The 25,075-nt window shown below is 33.8% G+C and overlaps 1 protein-coding gene across 1 annotated transcript; it reads left to right on the top strand.

Moving 5' to 3' along the window:
• Positions 1-5,764: 5,764 nt before the first annotated feature.
• On the top strand, positions 5,765-19,239 carry LOC134266209 (transmembrane protein 179B-like). The gene is made up of 5 exons (XM_062748443.1): positions 5,765-5,907; positions 7,988-8,187; positions 17,558-17,698; positions 18,351-18,444; positions 18,844-19,239. The coding sequence occupies exons 1-5, from the start codon at positions 5,809-5,811 to the stop codon at positions 18,985-18,987; spliced, it is 678 nt and encodes a 225-aa protein (XP_062604427.1). The 5' UTR covers positions 5,765-5,808; the 3' UTR covers positions 18,988-19,239.
• The last annotated feature ends 5,836 nt before the right edge of the window (positions 19,240-25,075 follow it).

Below are 25,075 nucleotides of genomic sequence, written 5' to 3' on the forward strand. Positions count from 1 at the left end.
TTGATGTCCGTCTTTGTTCTTCTTCTATTTTGTATTGTTTTGTGGAGTTTTGATCTTGAATACTGTTTGTTATCTTCTTATGTTTTATGCAAATTATCTCGCGTTTGTAGCTTGTTTGCTTTAAAATCTTTGCTTTCCAATCTAAGGACGAATAGAGTCTATGTTCTTAATTAAATTAAAATCCAAGAAACAAGACTGGAAAAATGTTTAATTCACGAAAAAATTAAGAAAGGCACATTCCCATTAATAAAACATACGCAGGCATCTCATCATTGTTTTGGTTATTTTTAAAGTCACTGATGTTTGTTGTTAGTGCAGCATGATAAGCAGTCATTATTCGTAGCATGTCAACCAAGTTATGAATATATTCAATAGAATTCTTTCCAAACAAAGGCCAGTACTTCTTTTGTAAATGGTGTGTTGACCGTTTTGATAATTTTCCAAAGACATATGTCAGTAAATGATGAAGACACTATTTGCATTTTAAGTTCTGGACTAGTAAAGTTGTACATGTACATTCTCTATGTCATCATTTAAATCGTCTTGTAAAAGGATAATAATAAAGTTTTAATATTATTCGGAAACCAATATTCATGGACACTTAACAAATAAGCAATTACGGAGTATATGAATGATTATTCCCTTTGATTACGACATAAATCACGGCTGAAAATTAATACGTAACAAGAACCTTCGTAAAATAGTGATTGACCACTTTATGATTATTAGATTTCTTTGTGTGTTAATTAGTCGTTTTCTTTAATCTACAATCAAAATTCTTTGAAGATAATCAATGCAGTGTGAATATTGTAAAAAAGGTTCATATGCAGTATATACATGTATGTGTTTTTATTAATACTGATGAGTAAAAAATTAGATAAATAATAGATATGAAAACTTATTAAGAAAAGAAGGATATAGAGATAAGAACAGTATTCAATCTCAAAGTCCATAAAACAATACAAAATAGGAGCAGAGCAAACACGGACCTCCGAAACATCAGAGGTGGGATCAGGTGCCATGGAGGAGTGAGCTTCCCCTGCTGACCGGTCACACCCACCTTGTGCTCCTTGTCATGCTAAGGAAATAACGAAAAAATCCGTCGTCAATTCAGTGTATAAATAATGGACTAACAATTAGTATGAAAATCGTCAGTCAGCATTTGACTCAATGATAAATTGTATTTGCTGACTAGGTCATTGTTTCGACCATAGAACTTACGAAATGATGACTTTAAACGAGACTGCTGATATTCTTGTTTCATCAACTTGCTTGTCAATAATTTACCTCTTTAAGAAATTGTTCATACTTAGAGCATGCTCTTGCGTATCGAATCAACTGAGATATATATACTCCGTATGCAGGAGATGACGGTATATTGCTGTTTAAGTAAGGAAAGTTGACGATAAAAAAGTTAAAGTCATCACGTTTATCATATAGCTTGGTTGTTAGATTTCCATTAACGTCTTTTTCAACTAAAATATCCAAGTATGAAACAGATGTGTCAGACGTTGTGGTATCTTTTATCTCAAGCTCACCAGGATATATCGTATCGACATAAGAATTTAGGAAATGACCATTGTTAATTGACAACACGTCGTCGATATATCTAAATGTCGAGTTGAAGGCCAGAGCAAAGTTTTTGTTCTTTTCACACATAAGATTTTACACAAATTCTGATTCATATGAAAAATCATCCGAGTAACTCGATCAGAAGAATATATAAGCGAGTAACCGGTTGCAAAAAATCGTCCGATTTGACAACACTAATATAAACCACATATGCAGGTGATATTGCTTCAATGTATATATGTAACCTAAAGGTTGAAAAATTGTAGTTATCACATTTTAGTGTCGTCATAAAGCTTTGCTGTTAGGCCTAATGAGTCACCATTGGCTATTGTCAATCAGAAACTCAAGCATCCTTTATATCAACCTCAGAGTACTTTTGTATAGATATGCAATCAGAATGTTTTTAAACAAAAAAGTTTTGCAATTGACCTATGATTAGGTCTAAAGTATATTTACGAGTCCGATTTTTATTGAAAAAAAAAACAACTGTCAATGATATCAAAAATCCTTGACTTCAATGAATCTCGGGAACTGGTTTGTTGAGTGTTGAAAAGTATTCTCCCGTTCAAAGTCAACTTGAGAGAATTAATGTTTTCATATTGGTTATCACCACTTCCAAAATCCAGTTATGTTTATAGACTTTTTAAAAAATTCATTTCCTCAAATAAATTTGTACATCTTTTTGAAACAAAAAAACATTTAAAAAGTTTTTTTTTTTTACAACAAACATTTTACTGCTGTTAATTTCTATAAAGAGGAAAAAATTTCCATATGACAAATTTTTGTAAAAAAAATTACATATATATATATTATACTACATAAAGTATGAGTGTTAAATGCTTCAGTTGTCAATGCTATCCCTGTATAACTTCAAAGTGTAGTTTCTGAATTACTTTTAGTACCTTATACTGCTGATTTGTCAATACAAGACTTAAAGCCTAAAAGTTCCTCATAACACTCTTTCTAACCACCCTCTGAGGTATATACAGTTGGGCTTAATTAACACATAATATATACCTCTGTCATGTCTGTTGCATCTAAAGTTTGTTATTTAGCAATGAATGATGATTTGTTAATTATTATAGGTATATGTTAATTTGTAATACCCTAATCAAGCTACATGTATTCTCAATAATAAAGTTATATAGCTAAATCAAACTATATAGCTTATCAAAATTTCAGTTCATTAAAAAAGCACACTGCGGGTTTGGCCGGTGGACAGGGAGGCTAACTGCTCAATGGCACCTAATGCAACCAGTTTCAGTGTTCTGTGTTCGCTCTGCTCACATTTTGTATCGGTTAATTGACCCTTGGATAGATTACTCTTCATCATGTGATTTCTGTAAAATTATATTACTGTTCCAAATTGGCTTTACAAAGTGTATTTTTCCCCTCAATTATTTTTAAAGTTTTCTTTTTTTTTTTAATTTTACGAAGTAATTACCTAGGATTTATCCTTGAGTAATGCTATTTTCAGCAATACAATTTATCTAACAAAAATCTACAATAAAACAGATAAATAGGTCATAAACAAGGGCCTCAAGAAATTCCTGAGGTCGGATAAGTTGCCAAGGAGGAGTAAGCATCCCCTGCTGTCCCTTCAAGCCCGCCGTGAGCCCTTTGTATTGATCAAGTAAATGGAAAATTCTGTAGTTCATAAAAATCTATACACTGAGTTCCCATCAGGAAATTCCTTTTCAGCGCAAATGTGTAAATAGTAATTATATGAATATACATTATTTTTATTTCCGTGTATTTTCTGTTACCATATCCTTCAATGTCAAAAAGTTAAACATTGTACATTGTGTATTCCTTACTTTGGGACCATTACATATGTGATGTCTGCATTATGAAAATTTGTGCATAATGTTCATATCACATTCTGTCAGATAAATTTTAAAATGAATATTGATTATTGTTAAGTGGAATTCTATTTAAGAGCTTACTATGAGAAGGATCAGTTACGAAAGCAAGGGGCGTGTTACTCACTGAGAACATTTCAACAACCTCGTTTAAAGTCGGTATTTGTTAAATTCTATGGTCGTGATAATGACCTTGTATGTAAATATAACCTATAACATGTATAACTTTGGGTCTTAAATCGGCTGACTGATATTTCATAATAAATATTTTGCATTTGTTGTTATATTGAATTTGACTGGTAGACGCAATGTACATGTATCCTTGAGCAATCCATAGGGCTTACGGCGGGCGTGGACGATCAGCAGGGTTTTTTTTTTAGTTTCCATTGATACATGTGATACGTGATCCTACCTCTGGAATTTTTAGGGTGGAGTGCTTGTGTCCTTTTCATTTTTGTGTATTTTTTTAAAAAATGTTTTGAGATCGATCGCTGTTTGTTATTATCTTTATCTTGTACATGTATATATGAAGATAAACATGATAGTTTGCAAACTGGTATCCTTTCTTTTTTGAATGATGCTTATAATCATTGAACATGTATGAATTTACATTCAAATATACATTTTATATTTACAAATGTATTTATTTTTAACATTTTGCGTCATTTGTATATTTTATCACTGTGGTTATAAATACATTGTTTACATAGCCGTATATTATTAAACAGATTAAACATCCAAGGTATCTAACGAAGATCGCACTAAATCTGAACTTAAAACATTTTTGTGACGTCATCTTTTGTTAAACCTGGTTCAATAAATTTGTTATTGTCCTGCACCCCGTCCAATAAGTTACCTGTAGGTGTCCAGTAAGTTTCAACTTATTGGACAGGTACAGGTAACGTTAAAATGAGAACAAAGAGCGAGGCAAATAAGTAAACAGCACTTAAAAGGCAATGACAAATCATACAATTTAATATGAACAATGTATGAAATTAGTAGCGTTAAATGTTAATATTTCACAAAAAATCCTATTGAAAATGGCACAAAAAATCCAGTGAATTGAATGTCTCAGATTCATTATTGTAGACGCATCCGTGTCTCCGATCATAAATTTCCTGAATTCACCGTTCATTGCTATATAATAGATACATTTCCCAATGCTTGATTCACGGAACATAATATAGAATCCAATGGACACAAAGAATGAATGAGAAGAATGCGTTTTCTTACACACAACCTTGGGCTTTTTGTTTATTGAAATATCAATTTTTCCGCATTTAGCACAAAATTTCGCTCACGAAATTCCAACAGAATCTGTAATTTCGTTCAGTGATTTATTACCATTTGTCCACCTAGTCCTGCGTCGTTTGAGCGAGTGTCTATCGTTGTTTTAAGGGGTAAAATCCTTCCGACTTCGAAACCTGCACACAAAAGAGAAAGTGTTGCATTTTAAAAAAAAATACATCAGAAATAATCTCTCAATTTCAAAGAAAATGCTTAAACAGTTGTAGGAGTAAAATCCTATTGCTTTACAAAAATTACCTGTTAACGGGGAACTCCGAAACATAAGAATATGCATCCGGATTTCATAGTAAAAACTTGAACTGAGGCATCTTGGTGTATAATCGATAAATGGCATCGTCAAAACACCCGATTCTGAAGGTATTTTTTCAAAATCAAAACGCACGTCGTCATCCGTGGTCGTTGCGTTGTAAAATGAATAAATTGTCAAGAATTTAGTAGACCTGACTTTTACGCATGCGGAGTATAAATAAAAAATGTCGCAATGCGGACAAATAAGACTAAACAAAGTTAATGTTCATATTTATCGATATAAAACACCTCTCGATGATTCCTACTATTAATAAAATCAGAAGAAAAACCAAAACTGGTTTTCTTTGGCCTAACTTGATGAACAGTGCCAGGTACTCATCCAAGCAGAACGAGACCTTACCTGTGGCTGTCCAATAAGTTAACAATAGAAGTGTTCGACAATGGTGAAATGTTTTAAGTAAGTTATAAGCCTCAAACTGACCATTATGTCAGATATTAGACTCTCCTCGGCGCTAACGCGCCTCGGGTCGTCTAATATCTGACATAATGGACAGTTTTCGTCTTATAACCATTACTTACACAATATATAACCCTAGATTTATATTTATGATTAGTTAAATCCCTGTGTAGAACAAACTCTTGTGATGAACATTTAAGTAATCAATTCAGGTTTCTGATTTATCTATCTGAAAGTTATTGATAATGAAAGTTATTCGCTTTAAATATCGTCGGGCTCGACATTGCGTAATCTTGTATATTCCACATGGATACGCCCCCTTATATGCATGAGTTATGAGTATTTTGTGATTAGAGGGCTATGGCTGTGTTTGACGTTCAGTTGTTTGTAAACACACTACTTTATTTCTTTATTTTTGTTTGTGGATTTGCAATATCAATACCACTGGGGGTAACAGGCGTGAGTAAACAATTTAGATAAGTAAAGTGTACATAATTATATGTAGGCATATGAATTTGAGAAAAACTTTAAATAACGTTCAACTGATAAAAAAAAACGCAATTTATGCAAGCACACATACTTGACATTTGAAACTGAGATACTTGTTCAATCAACAGGCTGTAACAATCATCTTAATGAATTTTACATGGTTATAAAAATTAAGCAAGACTGTATAAATCTGTTGTTGTTTTAGGAGTTTTTTTTGCATTCAATTTTTATACTGACAAATGAATCCTTATATGTAGTTCATATGAAAATAAATACGTTGCTCTGTTTGTATATAACAAATACATATATTAATACATACATTATAAGATTAAATACATAACATTTATGTGTGTAAATTTTAGGGTGCAAGAAATGAAAAGAAAAACATGATGCATAAATAATAATTATACCTTTTACAAAATCAAACTATAAAAGAGAAAAACAACAGAAAATATCAATACATGTATGAAAAGATTGAAAATAAGTGTTTGCTTGTTAGTATAATATGATTAATTTATTAAGCACTTTTCATTAAGTCACGCGTATACTTTTTTCGTTAATGTTAATGGAACACATGGGGATAACAAACAGTATTTAAGATCGAAAGTCCAAAAAACAAAACAAAAATATATAGCAGCAGACCAAACACAGAACTCCGAAACATCAGAGATGGGATCAGGTGCCATGCAGAAGGAAGCATCCCCTGCTGACCGGTCACACCTGCCTTGTGCTAGTTGTCATCATCGGGAACCCATGGGAATTCCAACAGATAGTTGGAATACCTGGTCTCCAAAACCCACATAGATATTGTCAATCAAAATCTCAAGCATCTGTTTGATGTCAACTTCAGAGGACTTGAGTGTGCAATCAGAATGTTTATTAACAAAATTATTTTGCAAATGACCAATAACAAGGTATATAAATTGATGAGTTCCATTTGTATCGAAAAAGCAGCTGTCAATGATATCAAAAAGCCTGGACTTTAATTCATCAAGGGAAGTGGTTGTGCATAAAGTTGAAAAGTCGTAAGCTCTTTAGCGGTTGATCTTAAGATTTCAAATTGTTCAAAAGTTTGATTATTTTAAAATATATTTGTTTGTTTGTTGTTTAACGTCCCTCTCGATATTCGTTCACTCATATGGAGACTCCACCATTTGCCGATGGAGAGCTTGTCCTAAAGTAGACACTCGGGGCTTTTGAGCAACGATGGATCTACTGCGATACGGAATATCAGTTTTACGGTTTCATCCGAATGACTCCTCGTCCCACAATGGGATTCGAACCTGCGACGGTAGGATCAACTCCCCACTCCGCAATTTAAGTGCAGACGCTCTAACCACAGTGCCACGCTGACGAAGAAAATTATGTAGCGTCAGGTGTCTGTGCATAGGCCAGAGGGTGCATTGACTTGAAAACAACATTTTATGTCCTTATTTTTCATTTTTCTCTCTGATATCCATCCTTCCTCGTTCCAGAATGTCTTCCAGCTCCACACCAATTTCAGATCTAAAGATTAGCCCTTTAGTATCTGGCCTTTTTTGTATTCTTTTTCTTCCGTTCACATTTTTTCCGTATTGTTCAGTACTTCTGTGTGCTATTTTCATTTTTTTTTTGTTCTTCAATATGTAAAGAGAATTCCTTAATCTATCTTTGAAAAACACGATTATAACTTATTTCCGGTTATAACGCGGAAATTACTTTCTATCGTACGGTCACTCTTCGCGGTTTACAAAATATAACTGCAACATCCAGATTATACTGACTAGTGTATAATTTTTATATCAATTCATTTCTTATATGGAAATAAAACACAAAAAAATAATGCATTAAAAAGAAAACTACAGAACAAACAAACACAAAACAAATATGTTCAGTTAATATCAAACGAGATCTAGAACCGCCAAATAAGAGACACAGAAACGCAGCATAGTCCCTATTACATATATTCTTTAGAATGATTGAAAAACTCTTTGTTATATATTAATTTATATTATATTTTCATCAAGGTTCCATCAAACCGTTTATCTTTTATTTATTTTATTTTTTACAGATTGAGAATTCTGGAGGGTGCCTGCTATACGCCTCCCTCAAACCTTACAACTCCACGTACTATACACTGCTATACAGCAAGAAATCCAACTGTGACGTCCCCATCTATGTTGGTGTGTTTGTTTGTATCTTCTACGCCCTGGGGATGGGCGTTTACAACACCTACGCTATATATAAATCCCAGAAGGACCCGTCCATAGCGTGAGTCTATCTTCGTAACAAATTCATATGCGTCGAATGTTTTCTTTTCTAATGTAAAGATGTGCAAAGAAATGAACATAAACTTTTTAAATATAAACATTTTATAAAGGAATAATGAAGTTGCTCGTACCACCATCGCCAAAGAGAGCTTAAGGTTTCCATTTGTGAGTCAGATGTTTGTAAAATTGTTTTGCTAAAAAACATTCTGATTGTTCACACAAGTACTCTGCTTGAGTTTCTGACTGACAATCTCCATGTGGTTTTCTGAGACTAGGTTTGTTGGAATTTCCATTTGTGTCCCGTAATCAGAAGACCTATTGAATCAACTTGTTGTGGCCTTCAACTCGACATTTTGATACTGTAAAATCACATATTTTCGTTCTTTCAAATTTTCATGGTTGGAGAAAATATGGGTTCATGCGGATTTAATTTCGAGCATGAAGAATTGCTGAGTACTTATTACCGGGGTACCTGTAAAAATGAAATTAAACCCCAAAATTTATTTTAAAGATAATACTGAGTAAGTGATTTCACAGAAATATCGACGATGTACTATAAATGAAAGATATACATGTATTTTATTAGTGTGCTTGAAATCAAAGATACCACAGAGTCTGACACGTCTGTTTCATAACTGGAAATTTTATTCGAAAAAATGTTTTCATTAATGGTTATCTAACAACGACGCTTTATGAGAAATTTGACGACATCAACTTTAAATTTCAATCGTCAACTTCCCTTACGTATAAACATGAAAAATGCAGTAATATACCCTTATCACCTGTATATGAAGTTTGTTTATATATCTCAGTTGATTCAATACAAAAGAGAATGTTCTTAACAATATCTAAAATAAGGGAAGCTATTGACAATCAAGGATTTTAACAGTCTCTTTTGACGTCAACATTTCCATTTCTATAGTTCATACAATGAACGTGTAAGCATAATAAACAATCTTTTATCAGGTCAAATGTTGACTGACGTTTTCCATAAGAATTGTTAGGGCATTATTTTTACAGATTTTTTTCCGTTGCCCGATCATGACAAGGGGCACACGTTGGGTGTTATCGATTGACTGGGGATACTTACTACTTCATGGTATCGTATCTACGTTTTTGCGTTTAGAGGTGTTTGTTTTGCTCTCCATTTGTAGATCCCAGATGTGGGCTATTCCGTTCATCATGTTGTATTTTGGCCCTATATACAGCCTACTCCGGATATATTGAAATTCAGGGGACCATGCAAATTATTTCAATATATATACATTTGTGGTATCTCTCCATTATATAAACATACAGAGAGAGAATATCTTCAATTCTGTATGAAGTTTGTCAGAGGTCAGAGGTCAATACGTGACCTAATCACACGCGCAATAATATCTACCGGTACATAAATTATAAAAAAAAAAAAAATGACCTGCTCTACTTGCTTTTCATGTATGAAATGAATAAAATAAGCAAGTAAAATGATAATTATTTTATTTTAAATGTAAACAAGTATTTCATACAGTTTTTGGGCTATAGATTCAACCTGTGTACAAAGAGAAAACTAGGAGCCTATAATTATAGCGTTTGTTTACATTTTTCTTCACTTTTGTCAACTGCACAGTCTCTAACGTTCATCCTTATTTTTTTGATAGACCTTTGGTAAAATTTTCATGATAAACTTTTATTTTATCTTTAAATTTTACTCACGATAAATGTGTAAATCTGTTGGAAAATATCTTTGCAATCATGCCATGAACAGCTGCCAAACACCTCGGCGTTTTCGTAGTTCAATGTAAAGCTGTCGCCAGTGTCTCCGTGTTTATCAGTGTTTTACGGTAAGTATGCCTTTAGTTACTGAAACTGTGGAATGTTTTTGATCAAATTGCAAATTAGGCCCTAACTGGCTCGGACAAGTGTATCAGTCCATCGGATCCATCCATCCCTTTCCAGCGACCGAAATTCCTCCAACTTTTTATCATCAAACTTCGGACGTGTTTCTTGTGTCTTTTCAGCATTGATTATCATTTTTCACGAATAAAATATTCCCCGACAACAATCTGTTCACTATTACTGATCACATGTAGCCTTTCACAAAATATTCCCTTCGAAATAGATTAATATTCCTTAGCCTAATGAATTCGAAGCGTAACCGCCATGCAAACCGATTTACACCTTGCGTCATTTTTCAAAAACTACGACGGACGGTTAGTGCAATAATTTAAATTCGAAAATATTCAATTGTCTGTCTCAAATGTATATATAAGTAATAAATAACAAGTTTATAAACTTCAACGGGAATTGAAGTGGGTCGGTACGTGATCAAATCTTCTGAGAAGGCCTTCGGCCTTCACAGGATTTGATCACGTGACCGACCCACTTCAATTCCCATTGAAGTTTATAAACTTGTTATTTATTTCTTAAGGTAAAGATCCATACCATGCTATAGAAATAACGGAACTACAGATTTTGTTGAAACTTTTCAGAATCTTAACTGAGTATTTGTCCTTTCCAGATCAGTGTAAATTTTGGGGTCAACCGGGCCTCCTTTAGAAAGGATTGTTACTAAAAATAGACATTGTCTCGTGAAATTACGGAAATGCAGTAATTAAGATATTTATGCTAGATTTCTAAATGTAAAAGCAAAAGAATTTTTTTAACATATGAATTATAGAGAAAATATGTTTGTTTAACGGTTTAATTATTTTTTTAATCTGCTGATCCACCTAATATTACTTTCTAGGGCGAATTAAACATATTTAGCTCAAAATTATAAAGTTCATTGCTAGTAAAAATAAATTGCTGTTTGATATTCTAACTACAGATTTCTTTTTGAAATTAACACGTTATTTTTCAATAGTCTCTCCCTTATATGGCATAAAAATTAAGTGGGGCAGCGGGCATCAAACAAGAAAATTTCACATTTTTATACCAAATTTGCTGAAAAATGATTATTTGAAAAATCTTTTTAACATCTATACTTTTATAATTTGGGTGCAAAAGTCGCTTTAAATATTTAAAACTATCGTTAATAGAACATTAATAAGTATGGTTTAAATTATAAGTTAAATATTTATTGCAGAGACGGCCAAGAATTCGTTTTCACGATTCACAAGCATTATAGTAATCGGGTTCAATCTTCGGAATATTCTATATACCGGTAATGCGCATGTGTGACGTTATGACGGAAGTGAAAGAAGAAAACACTTTCAGTTTCAACATTGGTCGTTTGGATGCGATTTATTTGATTAAAAAATGAGAGAAGTGGCACATTTTACAACTTTTTGTGTCTATGTAATACATTTTTCGCTATTCATAGATACAAATAAGTGGTTTGTTTGCCACATCTTTTTAACGTCTGGTTTCTGATCACAGGAAAAGCTCCGGTCTGTCTAAGTAAGGTGCAACGTTGTTTATCATGATTTTATCCATGTACAAATTGATAAAATCTATGTAAGCGGAGATGGATATGTTCAGTGTTTCCACTTTGTAATGTTTGTTTTTTTAAAACACCGTGCTTATAGGAGATCGTGTCCTTGGAAGTTGGAAGGCAGAGATCCCATTCTTAAGCTAGGGACACTGAATGATCGAGGTTTTCCGTACATAACTCAAATTCGTTTAATAAATTCTTAACACCAAGCTCCATAGCTGATGACATTATTACTAAAACTATGTCATTCAATTGGTAAAATATGAACTCGTTCAATGGTGATATGTTTGAGTAATTTATGTATCTTTAAAATGAATAAGGTTGGATAAATTAATATCTGAAAGAGTTCATAATTAAAAGGATTAAGTAAAGGAAGTCAAACAATAAAAAAATATTTGTTTTATGTACTCTGACCGACCTGTCAAAATCACTCTTACACAATAATTTTTTTCAGCACTTATAATTTTTTTCTCGTTTCCATAGTATAAACTCTATAGGATGCTTCTTGATTGAAATTTTCATGGTGGATCTAGTGGTGAGTGTGTGTGTTCCCATGGACATTGCAGAGTTATTGTATGTACATACTAAACCAAGCAGTACAATTCTCTGTCATCCTTGGACTTTTAGTAAGACGTAGTATTCTCTGCACTAGTGTCTTTCAAATGGCAAATAGATTTTCATTGGTTAAAAAATTAATAACATCAGGTACTTTTAATCGTTGTTGACAATCATTAGACAACTTACCGGTAATCATTTACTTCTTATATGTAATCCTGTTATTGGAAATTGGCTACACTCTTTGACATTTGCCCGAATATCCCGGCCACGTATATTTCAACAATGAATGAAAGCTGTGTAAATTTTAGGGGCTAATTATATAACATTAAGAATACCATGCCTTACTGAAAGTCCAAAGATAACAGTGAATTGTACTAAAATGACCTTGGACCCCTCCTTGGAAAAACTGATCCATGCAAAATTGGTATGAAAAGTCACTGGTATGATGCTTTAAAAGTCAATGACTCCCTGAGTAAATAGAATTTTCTATGTTAAAGTGATATTTTGATATGTATCCAGTGAGCATTTGTTCGATGTATTGACTCAGATTCTCGAACCTGTAATTGTCTGAGCATAATTGATGAACATTATAAATACCGAATACCGGTATTTAATTTGTATGTAATTGTACATTAAAAGTAGCTGAGAAATGGTACATGCATTATGAACATGGTCTAGTTTAAAAAAAATCTTTCTGTTGCTCTGTGCCTAAAATAAAAACATTTAATCAAGACATTCAAGATGGTTCAATTTGACTTGTACTGGAGTTTAGGCTGGAGTTCAATTATACTTCTTCAAATTGTATTCTAAAATAAAAAAAATTATTTTTTTTTTCTTCAGCTTTTTATCATGCTACATATGACACAGCATAAAGTCCTAACTCATAAGTTTGGGAAGGACTCTTCATTCATTGGGGGAGAAAGGGTTGATATGAATTTTGCATGCTGGTCCAATACATTATCTGCCATGGCTTTCTTTTATCTTTCTTTGTTTTTAATGATTAATGCATTATTAAACAATACACGAACAACCTAATTATATAATTCTAACATTGTAAGCACTCGGCTTAACATACAGGGTAGAATTTGTCTGTTTGAAATTTTATCCCTTTCCTTATTCCTTTTTTATATCACACACTTTGATCTCATAGGCATTCCTATTTTATATTTCCCTTCTTTGTTACTTTAATATTGAGATTTGTGGGTTTAAGTCTAACCACCATTACCATGACTAAAGTTATACATGAAATTATGATCTAGAATAGTAGACTAGGGATCCACATTATCTTATTAGCTACTGATACACTGTATCTATCGGTATACTATAAATATTCACGGGTGCTTGAAGACAGAAATACCCCCTCCCCATCCGATATAGACCCCTGAGTCTGTTCGGCGTATGTTTTTCTCATGTATTATACATATTGTATATACTGTAGATGACACATTTGTAATTTTATCATCAATTTGGAAATTGCTTTGGCAAACATATTATAACAAGAGGCCCACAAGGTTTGAAAATGGTTATGTACTATGTACAAGCATATAAGCAAACGATAATGACTTTCGACAAGAGAACCATTTATCATGTTTATTTGTTACTCTGTATTTTTTTAACTTACAGAGAATCGAATCCAGGACACCTGTCTAATGACAGGTGCACCAATACACTACCCACAGCACTACAAATGGTAGCTAAAGGTTAAAACATATTTTTCCAAATTTTCAGCATATGTGTGTATTATTTCAGGAAATATATTTTTTCATGCATCAATGTCCTTTTCTACTTGAATATGTTGAATGAAATATTCTGGGTTTTTTTTTATCAAGAATTATTCAATGTTTCAGTGCAAGGATATACCAAATTATAACAGAACATTTATATATGTGCAGTAACTGTTTTATCTATGATATATACATTGAAAAAAAAAAGTTTTCCACAATTTGTTTTCAAATCCTTAGTCAATCCCCAAAGGACGATTTTCGAGGACGATATTTCAATTCAAACAATCGAGAAGAGAAAAACGACATTTAAAAATCGGAATATTGAAGCAAAGCAGTTAGGTACCTGAATACTTGAGCCGTGGTTGAATTTCGAAAATGGTTATGTACTAAGCCTTAGTATGTACAAACATATAAGCAAACGATTACGACTTTCGACAAGAGAACCATTTATTTGTTACTCTGTATTTCTTCAACTTACAGAGACAAAAAACGACCCGATTGTCGAAGTCTTTTAGTTATCTTGTACTCGAGACAATCTCCCTCCATGCCATCTTTGTTGTACTTTCGGTTTGACGAATCATCTAAATTTAAACTCTCCTTCGATCATGCATCCCGGAAATAACTGAACATCGTATTTTTTATGCCTTTTATTTGGAAATTAATGTACCTTTCTTTACACAGTAAGTTAGCTGCAATAATGTAGCCCTCTCCGATTTTTTTTATCTGATATTTTCTGGAGAGGGCTACAATTCCATCGCATCTCCGTAATGGTGCAAATATATTTTTTTGATACGGGTGATTGGAGGCAAAATAAATTATTTTTACATTAAACTTACTTCTTATAAGACGGAATTTTTATTCACTGTCAACAACATAGCCTGTTAAACTCGAAAACCATGCAAAATAAATCTGTGTCTTTCCCAGCTGCAATATTCAGCAGCCATGACAGTTCACGCTTGACGTAGTGAGACTTTCACTTGAAATTTGGAACAACCAAATAAAGCAAATGTCGATGTTTATAAACGATTGTGCTATAATATATTACAAAAACATCGATAAATAAAACCATTTCAAGTGTTATTTTTGCGCAAACAGCGATAACGTATGCTTAAAATATGGGAATTCCTAGTAGATCCGCTCCTATAGAACCTAAATTCTCATTGGCTGTCCCAAAATACAATCCATCAAGGTCAGTAAACATGGCGGATAAATTCAAGTTAAGCTGTTGACACACACGAAAAATAACCGATATATGGATCGTTGTGAATATTTTTGGATCGATTTATGTTTTGCATAATTACATATTTGGATTCCAGGTAAGAGATGATAATAAAATAGCCGTTTACTGATAATTTGAGCCGAAATCCGTGCGGGAGTGATCCACTGCCGCATCTGCACCATTATAGAGATCCTAAGGAGTTGTAGCCCTCTCCCAAAAAAAAAAAAAAAAAAAAATCGGAGAGGGCTACATTATTGCAGCTAACAGTAAGTGAAATCGACGTCAGGCATTTTTGATGGAATAAGCGTCGGGCGCGTTTGACGTAATAACGTCACTGACGAGAATAACGTCATATAGCGTTATTTCACGTGGTATGGGTAATTACCTTAAATATCCGTAATTCAATATAAGCGAAATCGTGAAGCCGCCATTTTTACAAGTTCAATCCCGATCTAAAATAAAGAAGAACAAACCCGAACAAATTAACTTTGTTCTCGTTTATAGACAGATAACATAGAATATGAGTCCTTGAGAATTTAAATATTTTTAATTTTATTTCTGTTGCATTGAAAAGACAATCTTCAACCTCATTATTAATCCCCGATCTCATTTATTTGCGTTTTGGAGAAAATTCACCGGACTAAAACGGTTGAGTACTGCTGAACGCTGCTTGTATTCCATCGTAAGTGTACTCGGGTTAATCTCTTAGTTATTTCGAATTTAGGCATACCAATAGCCATTTACAGAATGCATTTGATTTCAAAGTTATGGGTTTTTTTTCTAGATCTGTGAAGGTTGTTATTATGTACGAGGGTTGATCCAAAAGTAATGTCACAACATCGATAAAATCGCTATCCGTCGACGTAAAACAACAAAATTATAAATAATGAAAGCTAAATTTATTTCAAATCAGACCTGAAAATTTCAATTCAACATGATTTATACTTTTCAAAATATCGGATTATATACAACGTGCGATTATGGTAGTCGCCGCAGCTAAATAACGTCATATGACGGATACGCGCCTTCTTGCATTTTAACACTTCCCTTCGTTTCATTAAAAAATATTTGAGATTTGATATCCACGAACTCGTTCATAAATTTCACTTTCTTACCCTTAGTTCCCATCGTACACTCACTCTTTTCATAATTAATTCTGTCAAAATTCATTTGAACAGTAGTAAAAGACCAACTTAAAATTTCACATATCGCTCTCTCCGTCAGTCTTTTTGACAACGTCACACACCATTGAACATTTCCGTCCGCCCTCCCATCTTTCGGTTTTCTTGTCATCTGCTGAGCATTTAATAACCCATCACCCACCGAAAGTCGCTGAAACCATCTAAAAAAGTCTCTTATTTACATTCTTACCTCCGAAAGTCTGGTGAATCAACGTAACTGTCTCTACTGGCGATTTCTCCATTTTGAAGCAAAAATGCATTACAGTTTGTTTTGGCTTTTTTGTCCATTTTGACATTTCCTTTTTTCAATGCACTGGAATAAATCAACGATGTTTTTCATAAAAAATAGCAGTGATATCATATAGATTTCAATTTAAGACTAGAAATGATGTAATTTTTTTTCTTTAAAGTATTTTGCGTTTAGGCGCTTTTAAAAGATGCTTTTTAAGTGTTTGTCTTTTTTATACTAAAAAAAGTACACTTTAATTTGTGACGTTCGGTTTTGACGCGGCGACACCACCTATCTTATATGTTTTAAACATCTATAAAATAAATTCAGTTAAACATTATTGAATGAAAAATTAAAGTTTAATTAAATTTATATTTGTGCATCTTTTGGTATATAATATTTGATAATATGACGCCAAATATAAAAGATATAGACACTGTGACATTACTTTTGGATCAACCCTCGTATATATTCCGTTTTCAGATCCCCGATGGAGGTCATACCGTTCATCATGTTGTATTGTGACCCAATATATATCATGCAAATGTATATAATTCTGTTTTCAGATCCCAAATGTGGGCTATGCTCTTCATCACGCTGTATTATGGTCCTATATATATCATGTACCTGTATATGATTATTCAGTTTTCAGATCCCAGATGTGGGTTATGCCGTTCATTAAGTTGTATTGTGACCCAATATACATCATGTACATGTATGTATTCTGTTTTCAGATCCCAGACTGGTTTGTTCCGTTCATCATATTGTTTTATGGCCCTATATTTATCATGTATACATGCATTTATTCCGTTTATAGATCCCAGATGTGGGTTATGCCCTTCATCATGTTGAACTCCCTGGTGACTGCTGTTATGTTTGTATTCTGTTTACAGATCCCAGATGTGGGTTATGCCCTTCATCATGTTGAACTCCCTGGTGACTGCTGTTATGTTTGTATTCTATTTACAGATCCCAGATGTGGGTTATGCACTTCATCATGTTGAACTCCCTGGTGACTGCTGTTATGTTTGTATTCTATTTACAGATCCCAGATGTGGGTTATGCCGTTCATCATGTTGAACTCTCTGGTGACTGCTGTTATGTTTGTCGCCTCCTGTATGGTTAGTGTTGGATTTAAAGGAATCTGTGACTCATTGACGGGAGGACAATATAAGTACTATTCCAGGTAAGCACACTGTAATAGGAGGACAATATAAGTACTATTCCAGGTAAGCACACTGTAATAGGAGGACAATATAAGTACTATTCCAGGTAAGCACGTTGTACTATCTAAATATATTCAATATGCTATGCTGCTCACACAAAAAAACAATATATATATAACATGCGTTATGATAACTATGAACAATTTATCTTTTGATGATTAATACAATAATTTATGACCTTTGTAAAGATAACGAACTATATTTGAGCTCAAAAGTCCATTAAACAATAGGGTATCTCAAAAACATCAGAGGTGCCATGGAGGAGTGAGCATCCCCTGCCGACCGGTAACACACGCCGTTTGCTCCTTATCATGATCGGGAATTAAAGGGGAAAACTAAGGTAATTCGGTTTGGAAAAATGACCTCACAATTAGTATGAAAAACATCAGTGAGCATTTGACTTAATGGTAGATTGTGTTCTACCATACAACTTAATTAGGAAATGATGACTTTAAACTGCTAATATTCTTGTATCATCAACATATTTGCCAATAACTTACTACTTTTTAGAAAACATTTTAATACAAATAGTACATGTATATATGAATATTATGTGTATTTTTTTCGATCTTAAATTTTTTAGAGATAATATTGGTTTATATTTCCTTAAAGTTGTGTAAAGGCAGAGAAGCAGAAACTGGTGAACCAGTCAACAAAAAAGATTAGCTCTACAGGACATTTCTACACCTATATAAATGTTACACAGGTAAGCATGCTCTACTTATTAACATTTTCTAAAACGGTGTAAATTATTGACAAACAAGCTAATAAAACAAGAATATCAGTTGTCAATACAAAGACCTTGTCAGCAAATACAATGTATCATTGAGTCAAATGCTGACTGACGTTTATCAAACCAATTGCTAGACCATTATTTACACACTGATTTTAAGACAGATTTTTCCGTTATTTCCCGATCATGACAAGGAGCACACGGCGGGTGTAATCGGTTGGCAGGGGATGCTCTCTCCTTCACGACCCTTGTTCCCACCTCTGATGTTTTGGAGGTCCGTGTTTGCTCTGCTCCTATTCTGTATTGCTTTATGGACTTTTGAGCTTAAATATTGTTCGTTATCTCCATATATTTCATTCTCTCGTTTCACAGACTGCCTCGTGGATTTGTACCCTTGGCTGGTTAGCGCTGGTTATTTCTGGAATAGTCCGGTTTGCTCTCAATAGACGCCTCAGAACACAAGCAAGTGCGCCATCAGATATGACAAATATAGCCAGCATCGAACCGACGGCATAGTGAAGAAACTACGTCATAATACAACGTAATAGAACGTCATCAGACATAATTTACATAATCATTCACCGATGTCATATTGTCATTGTGTTTATATACAGCTGAAGACATCAAACACTTAAACCATTCCTGATTTGAATGAATTTCCAAGTGCATTCATTTTCAAATATCGTAAAATTCTATCATAATGTTTGTAAATTCGTATTTCTGAAGATTTTCCAATGTTATGTTAATGTTTTTGCATTTACACATGTATATAAAGGGAATGGGAACTTCTCAGTATTTTTATATCTTGTAATCTTTGCACATTTTGCCAACTGTACACATTTTCATCCTTTTTGGTTAGAAATTATAAAAAAAAACTTGAAATACAATATATTTTGTATGTACATGTAAACCCGGTATTTGACAGGCAATTAATGCTTATCATAGTACCAATTTTGTTTCATTTTTATGTTTAATTGACTATATACAACAACTTAACTGAGTGACAAATATCAAATTCCTTTTCATGCATGCAGTGGTTAGTATTTCTACATGGTCTAACTGTATCAATTTTAAAGGCGGATTCCGACTGGAATTGGTGTGGAATTGAGTAGGAACGCCTCAGTAGAAGAGGCGTCTTACAGGCGTCATTTCTATTTTCCGGGCGTCAATTTGCAATTAAGCTCAGATTCTCCTGGCGTAAAATGGCAGGGAAAAAAGAAACAAAAATTACGCCTAGAATTTCCAGGAGATGAAAAAGCTTCTGATCGGTCAATTTAATTATCAGTTAAGGGTCATTTCATACTGGAGGTTAAGTTTGAATTTGATCATATGACGGAGGGGGGTTAGTGTGGGTGGCATAGGAAATGCAGATATATCAATGTTAAGGCTTTTAAACTTCTTCTGGATGACACAATATCTGCTTGTAAGTGTGATATTTCAAATCTGGTACCTTTTTGAGTAAATTTTATTATGATTATGTACAATGATAGTTATAACTTATTGACCCTAAAATTACTCTAAATATTTTGAGTTTCCTTGCACACATTCTGAGAACAACAGTCTGATAGAGGCAGTCTCCAACTGTAAATGAACTGTGTAAATGAAGAACCGTTTTTAGTAACTTGTCTTAATGTCATAATTATTGAAGTGATCAAATGTGCCAGTATTGTAAAAAAAAATTGTTTTATCTTACACACTGGATCATAATGGTGTTTGTGTCCCTTACACAAAAAAGTGAAACAAGTTTTGTAAATTATGTTTCTATACTATAATAATGACCTGTCATTATGTTTTCTTTCAGTTCAGAAAGCTAAATTTTTAGTTTTAACATTGTAAATCATAACCTAAATGATTTTCTTTGTTTACATGGTTAATACGAGGGCTGTTCGAAATTTATTGAGACATTGTGTATATTTGCTTTCTAATGAACGTCTTTCGGTGCAAATTTGCATATACGTTTGACATACATTAAGAATTAATAAAAGCAAAAAATATTTTACAAATATTAAATATTTTCTGTACAATGGTATATAAATGCGTCATCAGTAGGGGTACCCGGAGCAGTCTCGAAATCAGATATTGAAAATATGTAACACCAACGTTCTAACTCTTCGTGGACCCATAATAAGAGCGAAAATAATTCTGTTTATGTGTATAATTTTTCAGCTTTAATTCAAATTCCTGTCTTGCAACTTTGATAGAATTTTGATCAGAAATACGGAGATCATAAAAAAAATTAAGCGCGGTAGAGAAATCTGCTAAGAACGAAAAAATGGATTTTGACGTCAAGGGCGGAGCAGAGAACATACCTAAAATTTTGTGTAGCGCAATGTAGAACTCTTTTCCAGACACAACGACCTGCTAAAATAAATACTACGAGAAAAAAATAATGTGTTAGGGTTTGTTATTTCATTGGTATACATTTTTTTTTTACAATTAATTCAACCAGAGTAAAATCAAAAGCTCCGGACGACCACAGTTATTACGTACAGTATTAATATCGTTACGGTATCAATATCGTTGACCCTCGTTGCATAAATCGACACTGCATGATTTTAAGTCATCTTTTCCAACAAATGAAAATATTACACTCGGGTAGCAACAGTATACATTTTTAAGGAATAGTTTAAGAAAAGAGACTGTTTTATTTTTTACTGTTATATGTAATAACAAAGAAGGAAAAAGATCAAACGCTTCCCGATCGTTTTACATGCAAAACCATCCCTGGCTGACGTGACGCTAAAATGACGTAGTGATGCTGCTCCGGATCGATAGAACGCATGTTTATTATTTCACAAAAACTTTTCTTATTATCATAGGAATTAGAAATTTTGCATAAGTGTTTTGTTCGTTCTTTATAAAATGTTGATGAATTTTCCTGAAATTATCTCCGTCGTTTATGGAGTAAATGTAATTGTCTCAATAATTTCCGAACAGCCCTCGTATTAGTCTTTTAGGTCACGAAGTATTATAATTTTAATAATAAGGAAATTCCAGGCGTAATTCTGATCAAGGCGTCAAATTAGTTTCCAGGCGTCATTTAGTTTTAATGCGTAATTGTTTTTCAGGCGTCATTTATTTTTACGGGCATAGCTCATTTGCATTTTTCGCCTCAAATTTCTGCCCAATTCCTCTTGGTTTCCACTTGCGTTACGCTCGGAACTTGTGTATCATCATATATGTTGACAATCTCTCACCAGAGGGCGTTTTTACGCTCCGCTCCAACACGAGCGGAGCGCGCCCTCTGGTGAGAGATTGATATGGTGAGAGACAAACTGACGCCCGGAATTTCTTCTCCAAATGCGCCTCTATTCCCCCTATATTCCAGGTGGGACATTTCCTACAGGAGGTCACTGGTGCAGGATGGAAAGAGAAGGTTTTTTATAGACCTTCCTAAATTCACAGCAAATCGTAACAGCGTCTGCTCTAGGATCGCGAAGTAAGGAGTTGATCCTTACGTCACGGGTTCGAATCCCAATGTGGGACGTGGAGTACGGTCTTTCGGGTAAGACCGTATTAACCGAGGTCCAGTGTCACAGTAGGTGCTGGCATGATAAAGATCCCTCCCTGCTCAATGGCCTTGAGTGCCGAGTATAGGACAAAATTTGCAGCTCTCCACCGGCAAGTGATGGCGTCTCCATATGAGTGAAAAATTCTCGAGAGGGACGTTAAACAATTATATACAATTAATCTTTTCGAGGCTTGAACAAAAGGACAGGAAGGAATGTGATTTTGAGGCAGCCGATGCTGACACCAAATTCAAGGATTTGAGGGAACAAGTTTTAGCAGAATGTTTTCTTTAAATTCCAATTGTCATTTTAGTTTCTCTCTTAGAGACAACTAACTTATTCGATACTCAAGAGCATGCTCTGAGTATATTACCAGTATTTAAACCAAGGCAGGTTGTTGGCAGATAAATGGATGTTACAGGGATTTCAACAATCTTTTAATACTTATTATTTGGCCATAATATACGCACTGAATTGTCAACGGATTTTCCCGTTATTTCCCGAACATGACAAAGAGCACACGGCTGGTCTGACCGTTCGGTAGGGAATGCTCACTCCTCCATGGCCTCTGATCCCACCTCTAATATTTTTAAGTCTTTTGTTAGAGCACACCTAACTAGAAATAAAAGATAAACTAGAGGTACGGTGAGGACTCACACTTTACTTCTCTTTACAGTAAAAAAGAAATGGTAAACTGAGTTGTAAGACAAGTTGACATCAAAAGATGCTTGAGTTTCTGACTGACAATATCTATGTGGTCTTTGGAGACAAGGTCTTTCAACAATATAATGGAATCACCATGGGTATCAACTGCGCCCCATTATAAGCAGATCTATCGTTGTATTCATATAAAGCAAAATTTGTACAAAAACCTTATAAATGAAAAAATATCGTGCTATGACCTTCAACTCGACATTTATATATATCGTCGACGTATTATCAATAAGAAATTGATGTTTAATTATTTCATAGACCTAAAGCGCTTTAGGTTTATGATTATTTCCATTTCCATATGTATATAGGACTATACATGTATCCCGGTGAGATTGGGATAAAAGATACACAAGAGTCTGACACATCTAGAGCTGTTTCATATTTGGATATTTAATAAGAAAAATACGTTACTGGTCATATACCAGCCAAGCATTTTAATAAACGAGATGAATTTTCAATCGTCAGCAAATTCCCTCAATTACTAATGTAGCACGTACCATACATGTACATGTACCTTTCATCGCTTGCATACGGGGTTTATATCTCTCAGTTAATTCGATACATGAGCATGCATGCTCTACGTATATACATTTATCTAAAACGAGGTAAATTATTGACAAACAAGTTTATGACGCAAGAATATCAGCAGTCACGGTTAAATTCATGATGATTTCGTTCTATTGTGATACAATGCAATTTAATGATTATGGAACGGACATTGGTTTTTGTGATTTAGTTTCGTATAAAACGTTAGACTTAATATGTTTTCGTCTAATTTCTTAAACACTAAAAAATATTAATTTTACAATCATTTAAGTAGTTTGTAACTGCCTATGTACTGGGACTGCATGCACTGAGGTAACACATGCCGTGTTACAGACTCTCAGGATACCTCTCTGGTGACAAGCTTGTTGAGGCTTGACTGTCTCTTCTCTTGAACTTGTGATAAGACCTGAATAAGGCACACAGTTTCGGGGAATAGGCAGTGAGGGATCACCAATATTAGTTAATACGTAAGACCTGTATAAGGCAGTAGGCTGATGGAGAGAGAGGTGGCATACCACAGAAGTGGGGGAAGTGCCAAGATGCAGCAGTACATTTAGAGTGGCAGAACCAGAGAAATTCATTGCGGGAGACACCCGTCGACCACAGTTATAGTGGTTGTCCAATCAAGAAGAAACCCATTGTATTTGTATATATTTGATTGTAATTTTATTTGGTCAACAAAAACCTGAGTTAACAGGTTAACGAACCTAAGTGTAACGCCTGGTGATACAAGCCACATCACCACACACCAAGCTCGGCCGCGTTGCACGTTACAATTAAATCAAAAGCTGACTGACTTTTATTGCGCCCGGAGGACCGGGCTGCTCTATACATACAAGTTAAGTGTTGGTGTATGGGGATTGAGTTGGGAGAAGTTAATAAGAATTAAAGGTTTCTAAACATTAAAAAGATTGTTAATCAGAATGTTCTTTCCTTTTATAAATTTCGAGATACATAATATATTTTCTTCCATAAAGTGAATCTGTAAAAATATATATATTTTTCATATTTAATACATAAAGTTGCCTATCATTTACTATCGAAAAAACGACAGGTCCCCTTTTTTTAGAACATCGAATTTTACTTATCGCATAAAAACGTACTCTACACAGTTCGTGTTTTATATCCTTTAAAAAGTGAAATACATTTTGAATATAGGTGATTCATGTGTCTGGTTTCAATCTATTTTTTTTTGCATCCAACATTTACTTGCGGAATTGATGACGTTTACAAGGGTATTTTTTGTTCGATTTTCATCCGACTATAAGTTTTCAAAATATTCTCGACTATCGGCTCCATCATTTAAACGCATGCCTTTTTCACACATATAGAAGCGGTTTCATGATCAAGACTCATTTCCATTGTTTACTTTATTTATTTCCCGGGCGACAATTGATGGTTACATCAATGTTTTCTTGTTCATTATGATTGTTAGGCCATTATTTTACACACTGAATTATTGACATATTTTAGGTTATTTCCCGATCACGAGCAATGGCGGAAGTGGGCAGTCGGCATGAGATATGTTCTTCCTTCATGGCACCTGATCCCGTCTCTGATATTTTGGAGGACAGTGTTTGTTCTGCTCCTATGTTGTTTTGTTTAATGAACTTTTGGGCTTGGATGCTGTTCGTTTTCTCCATACAATTCATTAACTTGTTGAATAAGTTACTCATTCTTCAAAATTAAGATTTATACATATAGAAATTTTGAACAAGAAAATCATTTCCCTCTTGAGCTACCGTAGTACTGTCTATTATGGGATTTTTGTAATTAAAATTGTGAAAAAAGAAAGTTTGCAAAATATTTTGTGATGTAAAATAATGCTTAAGTTT

Source organism: Saccostrea cucullata, unplaced genomic scaffold (genome assembly GCF_032062105.1).
Source record: "Saccostrea cucullata isolate Sc308-1 unplaced genomic scaffold, CSIRO_AGI_Scuc_v1 ctg1301, whole genome shotgun sequence".
NCBI lineage: Eukaryota > Metazoa > Mollusca > Bivalvia > Ostreida > Ostreidae > Saccostrea > Saccostrea cuccullata.